This window comes from Bubalus bubalis, chromosome 18 (assembly GCF_019923935.1).
Source record: "Bubalus bubalis isolate 160015118507 breed Murrah chromosome 18, NDDB_SH_1, whole genome shotgun sequence".
In the NCBI taxonomy this organism is placed as follows: Eukaryota; Metazoa; Chordata; class Mammalia; order Artiodactyla; family Bovidae; genus Bubalus; species Bubalus bubalis.
Genome location: NC_059174.1, coordinates 62,231,422 through 62,251,523, shown reverse-complemented (window position 1 = coordinate 62,251,523; position 20,102 = coordinate 62,231,422). Strand labels below are relative to the sequence as shown.

The 20,102-nt window shown below is 47.8% G+C and overlaps 1 protein-coding gene across 2 annotated transcripts; it reads right to left on the bottom strand.

Moving 5' to 3' along the window:
• Positions 1-1,332: 1,332 nt before the first annotated feature.
• LOC102411304 lies at positions 1,333-7,696 on the bottom strand. 2 transcript variants are annotated; one of them, XM_006063990.4, is made up of 7 exons: positions 7,537-7,696; positions 7,252-7,287; positions 3,597-3,734; positions 3,432-3,474; positions 3,304-3,341; positions 2,426-2,478; positions 1,333-1,930 (listed from the first exon to the last, which is right to left on the bottom strand). In XM_006063990.4, exons 1-7 carry the CDS (start codon positions 7,658-7,660, stop codon positions 1,691-1,693), a joined length of 672 nt encoding a protein of 223 aa, XP_006064052.4. In that variant the 5' UTR covers positions 7,661-7,696; the 3' UTR covers positions 1,333-1,690. The 2 variants fall into 2 exon arrangements, with proteins under 2 accessions (XP_006064052.4, XP_044786881.2); XM_044930946.2 differs by lacking the exon at positions 3,597-3,734.
• Positions 7,697-20,102: the final 12,406 nt, after the last annotated feature.

Sequence of the window (20,102 nt, the reverse complement as noted above, 5' to 3'; positions counted from 1 at the left end):
AACATATGAAGTATATATATGTGTGTGTGTAGTTGAAGGATTCTGGTGGCTCAGTGGTAAAGAATCTGCCTGCAATGAAGGAGACCGGGGCTCAATCCCTGGATCAGGAAGATCTCCTGGAGAAGAGAATGGCCATCCGCTCCAGTGTTCTTTTTTCCTTTGTGGTTGAGTTCCTTTTCCTGACAACCCCTCCCCAACCACCCTTCCTGGCTCCAGTATTCTTGCCTGGAGAATCCCATGGACAGAGGAGCCTGGCACCTACAGTCCACGGGATTAAAAAGTTCCGGACACGACTGAGTGACTAACACTTTCACTCTCTCTTTTTGCATAGTTCTTTTACAATGTTGTTAGTGTCAGGTGTACACACAGCAATTCAGCTATGCATATATATACATATTCTTATATTCACATAGATATTCTTTTCCAGCCTCTCTTCCCTTTATTGTTAATACAAGACATTGAGTCGAAGTCCCCTGTGCTATATACTAGCTCCTTCTTGTTACCTATTTTTTATTGTAATTCCTCCCTTTTTTCTGGCCGCATTGTGTGACACGTGGGATCTCAGTTCCCTAATCCAGCCTGTGCCACGTGCAGTGGAAGCGTGGTGTCCTAACCACTGGACCGCCAGGGAGGGCCCTGTTTACCTGTCTTATAGATGGTAGTAAGTATATGTTAATCCCAAACTCCCAGCTCATCTCCCCCCACCACCTGCTGTCCCCTTTGGTAACCATACGTTTGTTTTCCATGTGAGCATTTCTGTTTTGTAAATAGGTTCCTTTGGACCAGGTGATTCTTGCTGGAATGGGGGAAGAGAGGGGAAAGGAGAGGACTTTCCTGTGCATTAGAGGTTTAGCAGCATCCCTTGGACAGCAAGGAGATCAGACCAGTCAGTACTAAAGGAAATCAACCCTGAATATTCGTTGGAAGGACTGATGCTGAAGCTCAAGCTCCGATACTTTGTCCACCTGATGCGAAGAACTGACTCATTGGAAAAGACCCCGATGCTGGGAAAGATTGATGGCAGGAGGAGAAGGGGACCACAGAGGATGAGATGGTTGGATGGCATCACCGACTCAATGGACATGGGTTTGAGCAAACTCTGGGAGATAGTGGAGGACAGGGAGTCCTGGCGTGCCACAGTCCATGGGGTCGCAGAGTCGGAGACGACTGAGCAACTGAACAGCAGCTCACAGCTGCTTCTCACTGTTCAAGCATTCCCTCATTTGACCCTCACTGGAGTCTGAGAAGCAGGTGTTCTCTAGTGAGGACCAGGAGTCTGCTGAGAGTTGTGTGATGCATCTGTCTGCCAAAAATACACACGCAACCTAAACGTTGAGAGTTATGTTTTATTTGTCAGATATTCTTAGGACTCAAACCCGGGAGGCAGCATCTCAAGTAACCCCGAGAGAACTGCTCGGAGGAGGCGAGGGGAGGAGCCAGGTAATAAAGAAGCTTCGCAACAAAAGGCAGATAATCTGAACCTCGAACGCTACCACCAATTAAAGAAAACCAACTATCCCAACTTAAAAAATTTAGCGCTTTTCTATGTATGGGAAGATGGAAGCGTCCGGGCTCGCTGAAATCATCGCTTCGATGCGCGCCTCAGCTGTCTGGGGCCAGGATCCTGCTGTTTTCACGTCCCAAGTTCCCTCCGGGCTCACCCTCAGTGGTGGCCGCAGTCTGATGGCTGCTAGATGGCCGTGTTCTTTCCTTCCTGAGCGCCCTCAGGGCTCACCAGCTCAGCAGCCATGGTGGCCGTCATTGCTCGTGACTGTGATATCCTTTGTTCACTGATATGGCAGGAAATGTTCCATCTCTCATATCCCAGAATTTCTTGACGACTGACAAGGCTTCTGTATTCTTGAGTCTTCGGGGAGCTCCAAAATGAGAACTGGGGCTTCCCAGATGAAGCAGTGGTAAAAGAATCTGCCTGCAAAGCAAGAGACTTGGGTTCAACCCCTGGGTCGGGAAGATCCCCTGGAGAAGGAAATGCAGAAGGGAATAGCTACCCACTCCAGTATCCTTGCCTGGAGAATCCCGTGGACAGAGGAACCTGGTGGGCTACAGTCCATGGGGTCTCAAAGAGTCAGACGCGACTGGGCAGGTGCACGAGTGCACACACACACACTCACACACAAGATGATGACTCACACACTCCTTAAGGGGCCCCTGCGCCATGGAGGGCACACAGCCAGCTCTAGCTCCGCTCTCCGGACGAGGTGAAGGCGGGTCCATGCGGGGCTATACTGAGGAGTCCTCAGGGCTGCAAGACGGGAGTGAAACCTCACTCCCTGTGAAGGAATCTTGGTGCGGCTCAGTGGAGGTCTCAGAAGAGCCCCATGGGCATTCCTCGGGGTGGACCTGGGAGATGCAAAGTGAGGGGCGAGCCCCGGGGGAGGGGCCGGGGGAGGGGTCGGAGACTCACCTGCATGTCCCTCTGCCTGTCCTCCTCCAGTGGGAGGTGCACCGAGACACTATCTGCAAGGAAAAAGGAGAGGACAGGCTTCCAGGAAGGGCCCTCTGGTCACCCAGTCCTGCCATCTGTATTTCAGAGCCGTGACGGGGTGGAGTGAGCGGACCAAGTAGGTGATTCCATAGTTAGTCCCCCAGGGGACTGTAGGTAGAAACAGTATGGGAAACCCCTGTAAGCGGATGACTCCAGAAAGCAGGTTTGCTTAGCAACAGAACCACGCACCAGAAGCAGGAGACCTGCCCCCAACAATGAACCAGTGGTGGAGTGAGCCCCACAGCCTGCCCAGGGAGCTCCGAATTTAATGATCCATGGGACATGCTCTCTACACACATTAAAAAAGAACAATCATTTGTCGACCTTGCTTGACACCTGGGGGAGGGGCCGAGGGAACCTGCTCAACCGGGAGGAGGAGCTGATGATGGAACTGTGATGTCTACTCAGGAAAGTCAAAGAAGGTCTTCTCCCCCTCCCCACTTTTCCTGTGATTATAAAACTGTAGCCCAGGAAATTCTCGGGGGTGGTACCGCCTTCTCTGCCCGCTTGTAAGCCTCGCAAGCGTCCTTTTCTAGTAAATCACTTCTTATCTACCACTTCGCGCTCACTGACTTATTCTCTGCACTGAGACAGGAAGGACTGTGGCACAGGGCTCTTCAGAGCCCCCAGGAATGACACCAGCCGCTTTCAGATGGACGACTGGAAGCAGGGAAGGGCAGTGACGTCACACGCGGTAAGGCCTGCCCCAGCCTCTCGGCTTCTTCCGGGCTGCCTCTATCTGCCCCTGAAGGCATCCTTCCCCCAGCCCGGCTCCCCGGCCTAATCACTCCTCTTACCCGGATTTTCTTCTGAGAAGTCCATGGCAGGGTTGGAGCTGAGGGAAAGGAGATAGACGCATTAAGGTGGGTCTGAGGAATGAGACAGAAACAGAGTTTTCTACTGGGAAGAGTCCAGATTTTCCTACCTGTTAAAATCTGGTTGGCTCTTGGTCTCATTATCAGTGGAACCTACGGAGAGACGGTGCTGAGAGCCCCTGCTGGCAGGGGACCCACCAAGCCCCTCCCCACACTCCACCACCCCCCCACTGACCCCTCCCCCTCCCAGGAACCCTTCCCCTTCTAGGACGTACCCTGTTGGCCTCCACAGCAGCACAGGCAGAGGAAAAACAAGAGCAGGAAGAGGAGAGGGAGGAGCCCAATGGCGGAAGTCCCAGACACGACGGCAAGGGATCTTTCTTCAAGAGGGTTTTGGTAGACTTCAGGTAGGTCTAGGAGTTGGAGGACAGTACAGATCTGTGGTTGGTCTCCGGCTGGACCAAGTCACCCTTTCAGGACACAGGTATTGTATTTACTGTATAAGTACTGTGCGCCTTCCATATACGAGCAAGTCAGTGGATGCTTTGGAAACTGGTGAACCTATGCAGTAACAGAATCTAGACACATGAGCCAGTACACAGAAGTTGTTACTCTTCTGCGTATTGAGATAAATTACACAACAAAACTATCTACTGTATTTTGCAGTAGTCATGTATGGATATGAGAGTTGGACTATGAAGAAAGCTGAGCGCCCAAGAATTGATGCTTTTGAACTGTGGTGGTGTAGAAGACTCTGGAGAGTCCCTGGGACCGCAAGGAGATCCAGCCAGTCCCATCCTAAAGGAGATCAGTCCTGAAAATATTCATTGGAAGGACTGATGCTGAAGCTGAAACTCCAATACCTTGGCCACCTGATGTAAAGAGCTGACTCATTGGAAAAGACCCAATGCTGGGAAAGATTGAAGGCTGGAGGAGAAGGGGACGATAGAGGATGAGATGGTTGGATTGGCTTCACCAACTTGATGGACATGAGTTTGAGCAAGCTCCGGGAGATAGTGGACAGGGAGGCCTGGCGTGCTGCAGTCAGTGGGGTCGAAAAGAGTCAGACGTGACTGAGCAACTGAACAACAACAACCCTGGGCTTCCCTGGTGGCTCAGTGGTTAAGAATCCACCTGCCAATGCAGGAGACTTGGATCATCCACGGTCCAGGAAGATCCCACGTGCCTTGGAATGGCTGAACCCACACACCACCACAACTGAGCCTGCGAGCTGCAAGAACTGGAGAGCCCATGCTCCACGACAAGAGAAAGCCTCACACAGCGGCAGAGACCCGACACTGCCAAGATTAATGAGTTAATGTTTTAAAAGATAATCATAAAAGATAAAATTAAATTGTGCACATTTGTGACACCATGGGTGGATCTAGAGGGCGTGTGGCTAAGTGAAATAAGTCAGAGAAAGACAAATGCCACCAGCTCTCACATGTGGAATCTAAAGAACAAAACAAAACAAGGGCAGACCTACAGAACCAGAGAATAACCAGGCGGCTGCCGAAGTGACTGAAGGGGATTAAGAAGCACTAACCTTAAGTTACAGAATAAAAAAAATACAGAGATGAAATACACAGCACAGGCAATGTGCTCAATCATAACGTAATAACTTTACCTGAGAATAGATGGTACCAGATGCATCCTGGTAATCATTTCATAAGGTATATAAATGTCCAATCATTATACAGTGGGAAAGTGAAAGCCGCTCAGTTGTGTCCAGCTCTTTGCAACCCCATGGACTATACAGTCCATGGAATTCTCTAGGCCAGAGTACTAGAGTGGGTAGCCGGTCGCTTCTCCAGGGGATCTTCCCATCTTCCCAACCCAGGGATCGAACCCAGGTCTCCTGCATTGCAGGCCAATTCTTCACCATCTGAGCCACCAGGCACAACTGAAATTGCTATAATATTGTACTTCGATTATATTTCAATTAACTTACTAAAAACCTATGCCAAACAGTACAATGTTGAGGTCACAATCAGGGCTCCATATATCTGGAATATGAAAAAACTAACTTACCTCTTGATAGATTCATAAGATTAAAATGAGATCATATGTACAAATGTTGAGAATAGCACTTGGCAGATGGGAAAACCTCAACACATGTTACCTAGCAACTGTTAACATTAAACAACAATGCCTACTTTGAGCAAAAGCTTGTTGTCTGAGCTTGACAGGATCGTATCTTAACTGATGCAACACTCTGTTATTATTTCTTTTCTCTTTTTCTTTTTTTTTTTTTTGGCTGTGCTACACCGCTTATAGGATCTCAGTTCCTCAATCAGAGATTGAAGCCTGGCCATGGCAATGGCACCTAACCACTGGACCTCTGGAGAACTCCGGTAATTTCATTACAGAAAGCAGGAACCTGGGGCTCAAATGAGGAAATTGCTTGCAAAAGGTCAAGAACCAGCAAATCTTGATGTCTTCATTTTACTTCAAGTCTGTCTCCTAATCAAGAGTGCCTTCCTTGTGAAGAGAACTCCCATAGCTGAGAGAGCTGGAAGCAATTACTGTTGCTGTTCTTTAGTCACTAAGTCATGTCCGACTCTTTGCAACCCCATGGACTGTAGCCCACTGGGCTCCTCTGTCCATGGAATTCTCAGGCAAGAACACTGAAGTGGGTTGCCTTTTCCTTCTCCAGGGGATCTTCCCGACCCAGGGATCAAACACACATCTCCTGAATTGCAGACAGATTGTTTACCACTGAGCCACCTGGAGGCAGGTGAGGTGACAGCAAATGGAGAGGATGCACAGTGCCCCCAACAAGCGACACTCCCGAACCCAAAGGGGGACCTGGGGCCTGTGCAGATGTCCCCGGTTCTCTGTGTCTGCGTTCTGAACGTCGACCTCAGCTGTGTTCTCTTTCTGCATTAGATCAAAACCCGAGCATTTCCTCCTCGACTCATCTGCGCCGATGGGGAATAGCTGGAGATCAGGAAGCTTTCTAGAGAGGGGAAGAGGTTTTCCACCGAAGATTGGCAAAATGTTGAAGAATTAAAATACAAAAAATAAATTAAGGTCTTCCCTAGTGGCTCAGTAGTGATGTATAAGGAAAGGACCATAAAGAAAGCTGAGCATCAAAGAATTGGTTCTTTTGACCTGTGGTGTTGGAGAAGACTCTTGAGAGTCCCTTGGACAGCAAGGAGATCTAACCAGTCCATCCTAAAGGAAATCAACCCTGAACATTCAGTGGAAGGACTGATGCTGAAGCTGAAGCTCCAGTACTTTGGCCACCTGTTGTGAAGCACTAACTCATTTGAAAAACGCTGATGCTGGGAAAGATGGAAGGCAGGAGAAGGGGAAGACAGAGGATGAGATGGTTGGATGGCATCACTGACTCAATGGACATGAGTTTGAATAAGCTCCAGGAGACAGTGAAGGACAGAGAAGCCTGGTGTGCTGCAGTCCATGGGGTCGCAAAGAGTAGGACACGACGGAGCGACTGAACAACAGCTGGTGGCTCGGTGGTAAAGAATCCGCCCGCCAATGCAGTAGACGTCGGTTCCACCCCTGGTCCGGCAAGATCCCGCATGCCAAGGGGCAACTAAGCCCGTGCGCCACAAATAGAGTCCGCTTCTAGAGCCCAGGAGCCGCATCCACTGAAGCCTGGCAGCCAAGAGCCTGTGCTCCAGGAACAAGGGAAGCCGCCTCGGTGAGACGCCGAGCATCCCAGCTAGAGAGGAGCCCCTGCTCACTGCAGCTAGAGAAAGGCCACGCCCAACTACGAAGACCCAGTGCAGCCAAAAAATAAATAATAAATAAAAATAAATTATTTAAATTAATTAAGCGAAGCGTGTGGAGGAGGGGATGGTGCAGGTGAGAGGCTGAGGTTCTGTCAAGGCTACACAAGTTCACCCCCACGTCCACACAGCCCAACTCGGAGTTCTCTGGGAGAAAAAGGGAGGCACCACTCACCAGTCTGTGCCCAAATCCCTTGGTCCCGGCAAAACACTGAAACAGAGAAACACTTGGTTTGAGAAGATGGCCGATAACACAGTGGGGTCCCAAACGCCTCGAGCTTGGGGCGTGACATCCACACCGAACAGGAGAAATGCGGCCCGCAGGTGACTCCTCTGCAGTTCCCTGTCCCGGGACCTCACAGAGGGGAGTCCCAGCAGAGGAACCCGCTTAAGAATCCCTCCTCGGCGCCTTCTTCCTACACCCCGCAGCCTCCCACAGGACCGCCCGCGGCCGGCTCACCGAGCCCGAACAGAAGAGGGACGCCCGGGGACATGGCGATGCGCAGCGCGCAGCCCGCCCAGCACGGCTGCACCGCGGACCGCGCCGCCCGGGCTGGAGACCTCCTGCAGCGGAGAGACAGCATCACCTGCCCGGCAGAAGGGGAAGCGCTGCTTGTGCAAGACGGAGACGGTGCCCCTCCACCCTCCCCCACGGCGCCCGGGCTGGGCGTGAGTTACCTGCGGGTTTCCTGCCGTGATTTTCCGGCCACGAAGATGTGAGAGACCGGCCCTCTACAGTGACCTGCTTTTCTGCCGCAGGGCTTCCCCGATGGTTCAGCGGGGAAAGAACCCGCCTGCAACGCAGGAGACACAGGAGATGAGGGTTCGATCCCTGGGTGGGGAAGATCCCCTGGAGGAGGGCATGGCGACCCCCTCCAGTATTCCTGCCTGGAGAATCCCATGGACAGAGGAGACTGGTGGGGCTACAGTCCACGGGGTCACAGAGAGTCGGACACGAATGACTACACACATCTAAGGAGAAATTTTACTCCTCCCCCAGAAATAGGAGGTCACACGCAACTAGAAAAGACTGAATCTGATATACGAAACTATGAGGGATGGTGTTGCCAACCTTAATCAGACCTGAGAATTTGATGGAGAGCAGTGTGGGTCGGTCCGGGAAGAGGCCTGGAAAACCAGTTCTTCTGTACGATATGGACTGTCTGTAGTAACAGTGGGTGTGAAAAGATGCGGCCAAGTCACAGAGAAAGAAAGAAAGAAAAAAAAGTTTTAGAGAAAAACATCTGCATGTAATATAATGTGATATGTCAATTATACCTCAATAAAAAATGAATACCCAAAACACCCCCAAAACAAGTCCTAAACTTTAGGTATATCATATTCAAACTGAAAGAAACTGAAAGAAAATCAAAGAAACAGACAATGAGGTTGAGACTTCATTATTGAAAAAAAAAGAGCGAAAGGAAGCATTGATATTCATTCCATTCCTACTGTTTTGATCATCAATTCTTTCCCACAAAGACATAAGTGACATTGAGTAGGACTGTTCTGGTGTTTCACATGGGATTTGGCACCTGGGAGTCACTTGATACATTAATTAGTCACTGGATACACTAATTGCCTATAGATAAATAAACTTAAAAAAAAAAAAAAGAATCCTTATGTAAGTGGACCCACGCCATTCAAACCCATGTTGTTCAAGGCACAATCAATATACAGTTATATATAATTGCATATAAATATATGTAATTGTATATATGTGTGCGCCTGCTCAGTTGTGTCCGACTCTCTGCGACCCCATGGACTGTAGCCCGCCAGGCTCCTCTGTCCATGAGATTCTCTAGGCAAGAATACTGGAGTGGGTTGCCATGCCCTCCTCCAGAGGATCTCCCTGACCCTGGGATCAAACCCACATTTCCTGCATTAGCCAGTGGGTTCTTTACTGCTGAGCCACTGGGGAAGTCCATATAAAATTGTATATAAAATTATACATAATTACATGTAAATATATAACTATACACATAATTTATTAATTACACACAAATATATAAAGGTATATGTATGTGATTGTGCACGTATTATTACATGTATATTACTGTGTGTATAAGCACATGTATATTATATATATTTATACATATCTATAACTATGTATATTCAGAAGTATATACATTATGTATTCCAGCCCCTGTAGGACCTTCATTTTTTAAACTGGGGTGTAGTTGCTTTACACTGTGGGCAGCAAAGTGACTCAGCCACACGTATATATGTATCCCTCTTTCTTGAATTCCCTCCCATTCCAGTCACCACTGAGCAGTGAGTAGAGTCCCCTGTGCTGCACAATTCTTTCTCATTAGTTATCAATTTTATACATAGTAGTGTGTATATGACCAACCTAGACAACATATTGAAAAGCAGAAACATTACTTTGCCAACAAAGATCCGTCTAGTCAAGGCTATAGTTTTCCCAGTGGTCATGTATGGATGCAAGAGTTGGACTGTGAAGAAGGCTGAGCACTGAAGAATTGATGCTTTTGAACTGTGGTGTTGGAGAAGACTCTTGAGAGTCCCTTGGACTGCAAGGAGATCCAACCAGTCCATTCTAAAGGAGATCAGCCCTGGGTGTTCTTTGGAAGGACTGAGGCTAAAGCTGAAACTCCAGTACTTTGGCCACTTGATGCGAAGAGTTGACTCATTGGAAAAGACTGTGATGCTGAGAGGGATTGGGGGCAGGAGGAGTAGGGGACGACAGAGGATGAGATGGCTGGATGGCATCACCAATGGACGTGAGTTTGAGTGAACTCCGGGAGATGGTGATGGACAGGGATGCCTGGCATGCTGCAATTCATGGGGTCGCAGAGTCAGACACGACTGAGCGAATGAACTGAACTGATGTATATGTCAATCCCAATCCCCCAATCCATCCTCCCTCTAAAAAAAAAAAAAATGTCTTTGAAGTCTGGTATGAGACAGGGCAAGTTCCCCCATGAGCAAGTTCTCTGTCCCCAGGCGCTGCCCTGGGGGCCACAGTGCAGAGGCTCTCATCCGCTTGGCTGTAGCCGCCATGTTTCTGGTGATCCCGGGGTCTCCATGGTTAACGCCTGGTTCAGCAGAGAAGGTTTCGAGCACCTTGGTCTCAGTAGACCAGGGAGGAGCCCTCATAACTATAAGCAGCACCCCAAGATTGGCAAGGAGGGTCATGAACCCCCCTGGCTCAACCCACGCATCCTCCCCCCAGGTCAGCTCCGTGTTTCTCTGCTCTTTCTGCCACTGGGGGTCCCAGGCTCTCCTAAAACCTACCGTCCTCAGTTTTGGTGGCACAAGACACGTTTTCTCCTCCCTCTGTCTCACCCGCCTCTGCTTTCTCCTCCTCTCAACTCCATCTCATCAGATCCATCAGATCTTGGCCGTCAACCTACACATCTCCTCTTGTGACCCCCTCCACCTCCCGAGAATGCATGTCCTCCTAATGTGTCACCTCTAAGGAGACACCTAAGAAGCTCACTGCTCCTGAGCTTCCAGCCCCAAAGGGCTCCTTGGGCGGCCTCTCACTTTCCAAGCTCTCTCTTGGACGCTTGTTAATGATGGCTGGTCCTGGCCACGTGGAGAGAGCAGTGCCTGTTCATGAGACACTGTGCTTACCTCCCGCCCCTCTTTCTACTATCTTGCTCCAGGTACCCTGATGTCCCCACTGGCTGGGATCCACCCTAAGTCCCACCCACCCACATTTCACTATGTCCTCGTTGAACTCTTCTCCCAGACGAGCTGTTTAACAGGAAAACAGGGCTTGTGCTTACTGAATGGCTGCAAAATGTTTCCTTCCTTGAACGCGCCATTATTTGCTGAAGCCATACGGCTGACTTTTACATATTCTCCAGCCTTTCTGTGTTAAATGAAGGCAATCAATGCACTTTTTTACAAGTGCAATCAACGTTCTTTTACACATCAGCTTTCCCCCGAGCGTGTAGATTCATAGGCTACATTTTGAGGAGGAATTGCTGAGACTGCTGCCGTAAACTGAACAGAAACTGACAGGGAGATTCTGCCCTGGGGAGGTGCCTAATGGACAGGGTAAGGGGGGAGATAGACAGAAAACCTGCCCAAGCCTGGTCACGGCTTTGTGGTTCACTACACTTGATGGGCTACAGCATAAAGCACAGTTCCCTCCTAAGAGGCTTTCTTTCACCAGAAGTCTTAAGCTACATTTTCTACTGATCAAGGGCTGCCCTGGTGGCTCGGATGGTAAAGAATCCACCTGCAATGCAGGAGACATGGGTTCTATCCCTGGGTTGGGATGATCCCCTGGAATAGGAAATGGCAACCCACTCCAGTATTCTTGCCTGGAGAATTCCATGGATAGAGGAGCCTGGTGGGCTACAGTCCATGGGGTCGCACAGTCAGACACAACTGAAGCAACTTAGCACACGCACAAGACGAGCACATGACTTGAGACAGCCCAATCAGAGGCATGAAAGAAGTACTTCTCTCTCCCTCACTGGACAAAAAAAAAAAAAAAAAAACAAGAAAGGAAGTAGCCCAAATTGGCTCTGGTAGCCACCTCATGACCTCCACCAAAGAGATTGCCTTAGGCTCCTCCAACCCCTGTAACAAATAACACCACCTCTGTGACTTGTTGTTCAACTCTGAGTTATGTCAAACTCTTTGCAACCCCATGGACTTCAGCACGCCAGGCTCCTCTGTCCTTCACTATCTGCAGCTTGCTCAAACTCATATCCATTGTGTCGATGATGCCATCCAACATCTCATCCTCTGTCACCCCCTTCTCCTGCCTTCAATCTTTCCCAGCATCAGGGTCTTTACCAGTGACTTAGTTCTTCGATCAGGTGGCCAAAGTATTGGACTTTCAGCTTCAGCATCAGTCCTTCCAGTGAACACCCAGGACTCATCTCCTTTAGGATGAACTGGTTGGAGCTCCTTGCAGTCCAAGGAACTCTCAAGAGTCTTCTCCAACACTACAGCTCAAAAGCATCAATTCTTTGGCACTCAGCTTTCTTTATAGTCCAGCTCTCACATCCATACATGACCACAGGAAAAACCATAGCCTTGACTAGACGGACCTTTGTTGGCAAAGTAATGTCTCTGCTTTTCAATATGCTGTCTAGGTTGGTATTAACTTTTCTTCCAGGGAGCAAGCTTCTTTTAATTTCATGGCTGCAGTTACCATCTGCAGTGATTTTGGAGCCCAAAAAATAGTCTCTCAGTGTTTCCACTCTTTCCCCATCTATTTCCCATGAAGTCATGGGACCAGATGCCATGATCTTAGTTTTCTGAATGTTGAGTTTTAAGCCAACTTTTTCACCCTCTTCTTTCACTTTCATCAAGAGCCTTGTTAGTTCTTCTTTGCTTTCTGCCATAAGGGTAGTGTCATCTGCATATCTGAGGTTATTGATATTTCTACTGGCAATCTTGATTCCAGCTTGTGCTTCATCCAGCCCAGCATTTCACATGCTGTACTCTGCATATAAGTTAAATAAGCAGGATGACAGTATACAGCCTTGACGTACTCCTTTCCCAATTTGGAACCAGTCTGTTGTTCCATGTCCAGTTCTAACTGTTGCTTCTTGACCTGCATACAGATTGCTCAGGAGGCAGGTCAGGTGGTCTGGTATTCCCATCTCTTGATGAATTTTTGACAGTTTGTTGCGATCCACACAGTCAAAGGCTTTGGCATAGTCAATAAAGCTGTACAGGTTTTTCTGGAACTCTCTTGCTTTTTTAGATGATCCAGCAGATGTTGGCAATTTGATCTCTGGTTCCTCTGCCTTTTCTAAATCCAGCTTGAACATCTGGAAGTTCACAATTCATGTACTGTTGAAGCCTGGCTTGGAGAATTTTGAGCATTACTAGTTTGTGAGATGAGTGCAATTGTACGGTAGTTTGAGCATTCTTTGGCATTGCCTTTCTTTGGGATGGGAATGAAAACTGACCTTTTCCAGTCCTGTGGCCACTGCTGAGTTTTCCAGATTTGCTGGTATATTGAGTGCAGTACTTTCACAGAATCATCTTTTAGGATTAGATAGCTCAACTGGAATTCCATCACCTCCACTAGCTTTGTTCGTAGTGATGCTTTCTAAGGCCCACTTGATTTCACATTCCAGGATGTCTGGCTCTAGGTGAGTGATCACACCATCATGATTATCTTGGTCATGAAGAAATTTTTGTACAGTTCTTCTGTATATTCCTGCCACCTCTTCTTAATATCTTCTGCTTCTGTTAGGTCCATACCATTTCTGTCCTGTATCGAGCCCATCTTTGCATGAAATATTTCCTTGGTATCTCTAATTTTCTTGAAGAGTTCTCTAGTCTTTCCCATTCTGTTGTTTTCCTCTATTTCTTTGCATTGATCCCTGAGGAAGTCTTCCTTATCTCTTCTTGCTATTCTTTGGAACTCTGCATTCAGATGCTTATATCTTTCCTTTTCTCCTTTGCTTTTCGCCTCTCTTCTTTCCTCAGCTATTTGTAAGGCCTCCTCAGACAGCCATTTTGCTTTTTTGCATTTCTTTTTCTTGGGGATGGTCTTGCTCCCTGTCTCCTGTACAATGTCATGAACCTCCGCCCATAGTTCATCAGGCACTCTGTCTATCAGATCTAGTCCCTTAAATCTATTTCTCACATCCACTGTATAATCATAAGGGATTTGATTTAGGTCATACCTGAATGGTCTAGTGGTTTTCCCTACTTTCTTCAATTTCAGTCTGAATTTGGCAATAAGGAGTTCATGGTCTGAGCCACAGTCCACTCCTGGTCTTGTTTTTGTTGACTGTTTAGAGCTTCTCCATCTTTGGCTGCAAAGAATATAATCAATCAGATTTTGGTGTTGACCATCTGGTGATGTCCATGTGTAGAGTCTTCTCTTGTGTTGTTGGAAGGGGGTGTTTGCTATGACCAGTGCATTTTCTTGGCAAAACTCTATTAGTCTTTGCCCTGCTTCATTCCGTATTCCAAGGCCAAATTTGCCTGTTACTCCAGGTATTTCTTGACTTCCTACTTTTGCATTCCAGTCCCCTATAATGAAAGGACATCTTTTTTGGGTGTTAGTTCTAAAAGGTCTTGTAGGTCTTCATAGAACCATTCAACTTCAGCTTCTTCAGTGTTACTGGTTGGGGCATAGACTTGAATTACTGTGATACTGAACGGTTTGCCTTGGAAACAGAGATCATTCTGTCATTTTTGAGACTGCATCCAGGTACTGCATTTTGGACTCTTTCGTTGACCATGATGGCCACTCCATTTCTTCTGAGGGATTCCTGCCTGCAGTAGTAGATATAATGGTCATCTGAATTAAATTCACCCATTCCAGTCCATTTTAGTTTGCTGATTCCTAGAATGTTGACGTTTGCTCTTGCCATCTCCTGTTTGACCACTTCCAATTTGCCTTGATTCATGGACATGACATTCCAGGTTTCTATGCAATATTGCTCTTTACAGCATTGGACCTTGCTTCTATCACCAGTCACATCCACTGGGTATTGTTTTTGCTTTGTCTCCATCCCTTCATTCTTTCTGGAGTCATTTCTCCACTGATCTCCAGTAGCATATTGGGCACCTACTGACCTGGGGAGTTCCTCTTTCAGTATCCTATCATTTTGCCTTTTCATACTGTTCATGGGGTTCTCAAGGCAAGAATACTGAAGTGGTTTGCCATTCCCTTCTCCAGTGGACTACATTCTGTCAGACCTCTCCACCATGACCCGCCCGTCTTGGGTGGCCCCATGGGCATGGCTTAGTTTCATTGAGTTAGACAAGGCTGTGGTCCTAGTGTGATTAGATTGACTAGTTTCCTGTGAGTATGGTTTCAGTGTGTCTGCCCCCAGATGCCCTCTTGCAACACCTACCATCTTACTTACTTGCAACACCTAAGGACCACCATAGTTTGGTCTCAGGTCAAATAACACAGTCCTGCCCATTGACAGAAAATTGGATTAAAGATTTACTGAGCACGGCCCCGCCCATCAGAACAAGACCCAATTTCCCCCTCAGTCATTCTCTCCCATCAGGAAGTTTCCATAAGCCTCTTATCCTTCTCCATTAGAGGGCAGACAGACTGAAAATCACAATCACAGAAAACTAACCAATCTGGTCACATGGACCACAGCCTAGTCTAACTCAATGAAACTATCAACCATGCTGTGTAGGGCCCCCCAAGACAGACGGGTCATGGTGGAAGTTCTGACCAAACGTGGTCCCCTGGAGAAGGGAATGGCAAACCACTTCCGTATTCTCGCCTTGAGAACCCCATGAATAGTATGAAAGGGCAAAAAGATACGACACTGAAAGATTAACTCCCCAGGTCAGTAGGTGCCCAATATGCGACAGAATGATCTCTGTTCGTTTCCAAGGCAAACCATTCAATACCACAGTAATCCAAGTCTATACCCTGACCAGCAATGCTGAAGAAGATGAAGTTGACCAGTCCTATGAAGACCTACAAGACCTTCTAGTGAAGGAGGAAACAGACAGAACTGGACTCCATCTTAGGCCAGGCTGCGAACATGAGGCTACATGCATGGTCACCCTCCCAATGGACTCTGAACTTTGTGCCGTGTCTATAGAAGTGGCATACCAGTGGAAAACTAGACCCCCGGATAAAAGAGCCTCAGGACTTGTATTTGGACTCTCCATTGCCTAAAAGAATATGCCAATTGCTGGGAGCCACCATGGGAGATCCCACCCATCACCAAGGTCATTTGGAAGAGACCTGACAGGCAAAGGCAGATCAGGCCTCGAGGGACCCCCTGAATCTGCTCGAGCATCCACCCCAAAACCAAAATCTGTCTGTCTTACTATTTTGTGCCTTTCACCAACTCTTCTGACATTAACAGGGGGCTATCCCCTACCACCTTCCTCTGGAAAAAGTCAACTTAGGGCTTTAGTTAATAAGTCTCCTGGGCATGAAAGGAATATTTCTATTTTAACCCCTCTGTTGGCATTCTAGCTTGTCTGACAGGTTTATCCATACTCTTGCAATTAACACACGATTGTTCACAACTCCCCAACCTTGAAAGGTACGGGAAGCCAAAACATTCTAAAAGTCCTAATGAGCATAGAGTCCTTTAAGGGATGAAAAATTATTAGAATAGATAGTACTGGTAAAGGGCTTCATTATTGGGCCAATGCTTGCTGCCAAGTTCCCATATCCCTTATCCATTGTGCACCTGGGAGTGCATTGGTTAACATAATTGGAATATAAGAAAAACAAGCAGCAGCCTTGGAATTAACCACATCAGACGTTTGAGCTAATTGGTTCTTTCTTTGAGCTAATTGGTTCTCACTGCACCTTTGCTCCGTGAGAATGTAACTTTATTTAGTATTTTCTTAGGCTGGGAAAAATAGAGAAAAAACACTACAAGGGAAAATAAATCTTCTGGTTGAGCAGCCTTTATCAAAAAAGGGTCATTAAATGTCCACAGGACTCCAAGGCCAGAAGATATTGAACACAATATTGTTTATGGGAAAGGTATGCAGAAAAAATCCTGGTTTTGATAAAGACAAAACAGATGTAATGTTTGGGCTGACTCTGTATGACTTTGCATCTTTCATTTCCCTCTATGTACAAGTCAAGGTATAAAAGTTCCTTTTGAAAATAAAGTATGGGCCTCGCTCACCGAAGCTTGGTCTCCCCGTGTCATTCTTTCCCTTTTCCCTCCTTTTCTCTCTCTGCTCTTCCTTCAGGATGACTCCTTGGGGCACAGGGGCTCTCTGAGTTAACTTTTTTGCCTGGGCTTCTAAGACCCAGTGGGGAAGGCGCCCTGCGTCTTCACTAGGGAGGGGGTGTCTTGCGTCCTCACCCCACTGAGAGGGCGCCTGCGGCCTCCATGAACAGAGCAAGTTCCGTGCCAGGAGCTTTATTGGCTTCCTGTGCTGATCAAGGAAGATCAAGCCCTGCTCTCTGCTTTGCTATCCTTTCGCCTAGGTCGTCATCCTAAGGGTACCCCTGGATCCTGCTGGGGCTGGACCCCGGCAGCTAATTATCTCTGTAACAGAACAAAGTAGTAAATTCCATTATGTCTATCAGGATACGACCACAGGCCTATTGATAAATATCCACTGTTTATCTAGTCTTGTGACACATGAATTATGGGTTAACTTTGATCGTATCTTTTGCCTTGTCCCAACTAGTTTCAAGGAATTTGGGGAGGTGGATTTGAGCATGTACACTTAGGGTATATAAGGTTTTCACAAGAACTGGTGGGGGTCCTTGGCTAAGAGGAGACTCTGCCTTGGGCCCGCAGGTGTAATAAACTGCACTCCACTATCTGCATTGGCCTTCTGAGTGAGTTTGTTTCCCAGAATGTGTGGCTACAACACTAGAACTAACACCCCAAAAAAGATGTTCTTTTCATTATAGGGGACTGGAATGCAAAAGTAGGAAGTCAAGACATACCTGGAGTAACAGCAAATTTGGCCTTGGAGTACAGAATGAAGCAGGGCAAAGGCTAATAGTTTTGCCAAGAGAATGCACTGGTCATAGCAAACACCCTCTTCCAACAACACAAGAGAAGACTCTACACATGGACATCACCAGAGGTCAATACCAAAATGAGATTTATTATATTCTTTGCAGCCAAAGATGGAGAAGCTCTATACAGTCAGCAAAAACAAGACCAGGAGCTGACTATGGCTGAGATCATGAACTCCTTATTGACTTTAAAAATGTTTCACATCAAAAAATTCTTAAACTCTTTCTTCAAATTGGCTCCATTCCCAGGTACTGGGGGGAGGACTGGACATCTTTTAGGGGAAGCACATGCATTCAACCCGCCACAGAGCCCTGCCTGGTGATGACGTCAGTAATTGCTAGACCCCATCTTACAGGAGGAATCCTCAGGATGTTACTGAACCCAAAGCCTGCCACACCCATGGCTTGTACTTCTGGGAAATGGAATTCCTTCTCGCTTTTGCCTGGGGTGAAGGTCAGCTCAGATTAAACCCTGTTTGTTTTTATTTTTAATTGGAATATAATTGCTTTACAACATTTTTTAGTTTCTGCTGTACAACACGAATCAGCCATGTGAAATGTAAGTCGCTCAGTCGTGTCCAACTCTCTGCAATGGAATTCTCCAGGGCACAATACTGGAATGGGTAGCCTTTCCCTTCTCCAGGAGATCTTCCCAAACCAGGGATCAAACCCAGGTCTCCTGCATTGCAGGCAGATTCTTTACCAGCTGAGCCATCAAGGAAGCCATGTGTATACATATATCCCCTCCCTCCTGAACCTCCCTCCACCCCCATCCCACCCTCTGGGTCGTCACAGAGCACTGAGCTGAGCTCCCTGTCTACACAGCAGCCTCCCACTAGCCATCTATTTCACACATGGTCGTGTGCACACGTCAGTTCAGCTTAACCCCTTCATGTTCTGTCATCAGCAGCCCAAACCATCCCGACAGAATCTCCAAGCCCAAAGGGCAGCATGAAGGATGTGACCCTGGCCTGGTCTCTCGTGGTGAAGAGCATATCCGAGCACCGCCTTCCACGGTGGGCCCTGGGTCTGTGCATGACTTTGCTGCTGTCTCCTTTCTGGGCTGCTTCTGCGGGTTTGGGTTTTGTTTTGCGCCGTCTTGTTGTAAATCGGTTTGATCGTCTTCCATCCGTCTGAAGGTTGTAGCTGGGTTTGTGAACCACCTCAAAGCCTTCAGAGAAGCAGTCAAGGGTGAAGCTGATGTGTGACTCCACACTTGTGGTCTTCGGGGTTTCTCAGTTTCAGAAAGGAAGCGGATGTTGGTTGTGAAGGTTTGTGGTTAGCATCAGCCGTGGGCCACAGGTTGCTTGCATGTACGTAACAGACAAATCTTTGTGCGGTCAGAGGTTCTCACGGACATTTGGACCTATAACCCTCCCCCAGAAAGAGAGTGGGCTGTGGAATCAGACTCTGAATTCCAACCCCTCTTCTTGCTAACACATCCCAAGTTTTTTTTTTTTTTTTTTGAAAGCAGATAGTGGGGAGTTTGTGATTTTAAAAATCTGTTTTTTCCATTGATTTGCTTGCCAACAACCCTGGTGAAGCTGATTCCTCTTAATTTAAGCAGAAAGGATTTTTGCTTAAGGATTTTGAAAAGAACAGTGTCGGCGGAAAATTGGGTGCCCCCAAGGTGTTCCTAATCCACAGAACCTTCTATTTTATATGGCCAAGGGGTAGCAAGGGGGATGATGGGTTTAAGTTCCTAACAGCCAATGTCAAAGGAGGAAGACGATCCTGGATTGTCTGGATGGGCCAAGCGGTATCAAGAGGCCCTTAAAAAATGAGAGAAGGGACTTCCCTGGTGGTCCAGTGCTTAAGAGTCCGTGCTTCCACAGCGGGGGCTGTGGGTTTGATCCCAGGTCGGGGAACTAAGATCCCACCTGCCACGGAGCAACCACGGTAGAGAGCCCTCACTCCCAAATGAAAGAGGCCGAAACAACCAAATAATTTTTTCTTTTTAATCTCATTGTCTTTAAAAAAAGGAGTGAGTGTCCAGGTGCGGCCCACAGAGAAGACAGTGGGCACAGACGGGGAGGTGGGGCCCGGTCACCCCACACCAGTCCTCTGGCCACTGTCCACCCAACGTGGGAACAGGAGCAACACTCGCCGTGTCCATGGAGCACTGGGGCGTCTTAAACACTTCCTCCCCACCCACCCCCTCAGCACTGATGGCATTTGGGACAGGGTCCTTCTCTGCCCTTCTGCGCATCGTACGACGTGGCCTCCACAGTTCTCCCAAGTATTAAACATTTTAACGTTAAGATACTTTTTAGCTCAATAACTGAGCTCTGTGGGGTCCCCTCCATGCTGCGCCCAAGCGGAGCGTCAGCCCCGCTTCTAACTCGGAAGGCGCCCAGACCTCAAGGACCGTCACCACGTGAAAGGAGGGACGGGCCCCTTTAGCCTCCGAAAGTCTGAACTTCTGAGCTGTTTACTGCCCTGGTGACAGTTAAGTCAAGAGCCCATTTTCTAAATGTAATAAATCCAAGTTCTTTCAGGCCAGCTCCTTAGCACTCCCCCCGCCACACACACACACGTAAAGGAAGAAAGGGAAACCGATGACTCACTTACAGTTTTTTGTTTTTTTC

Excerpts from the sequence above, each read along its gene's own strand:
- LOC102411304 (XM_006063990.4), bottom strand. The coding sequence starts at position 7,660 with ATGCTGTCTCTCCGCTGCAGGAGGTCTCCAGCCCGGGCGGCGCGGTCC. Across the intron at positions 3,475-3,596 it reads CTGCTGTGGAGGCCAACAGG|GTTCCACTGATAATGAGACC; the intron begins GTACGTCCTAGA and ends GTCTCTCCGTAG. Across the intron at positions 1,931-2,425 it reads ACAGGCAGAGGGACATGCAG|GCAGATTCTTTTACCACTGC; the intron begins GTGAGTCTCCGA and ends CTTGCTTTGCAG.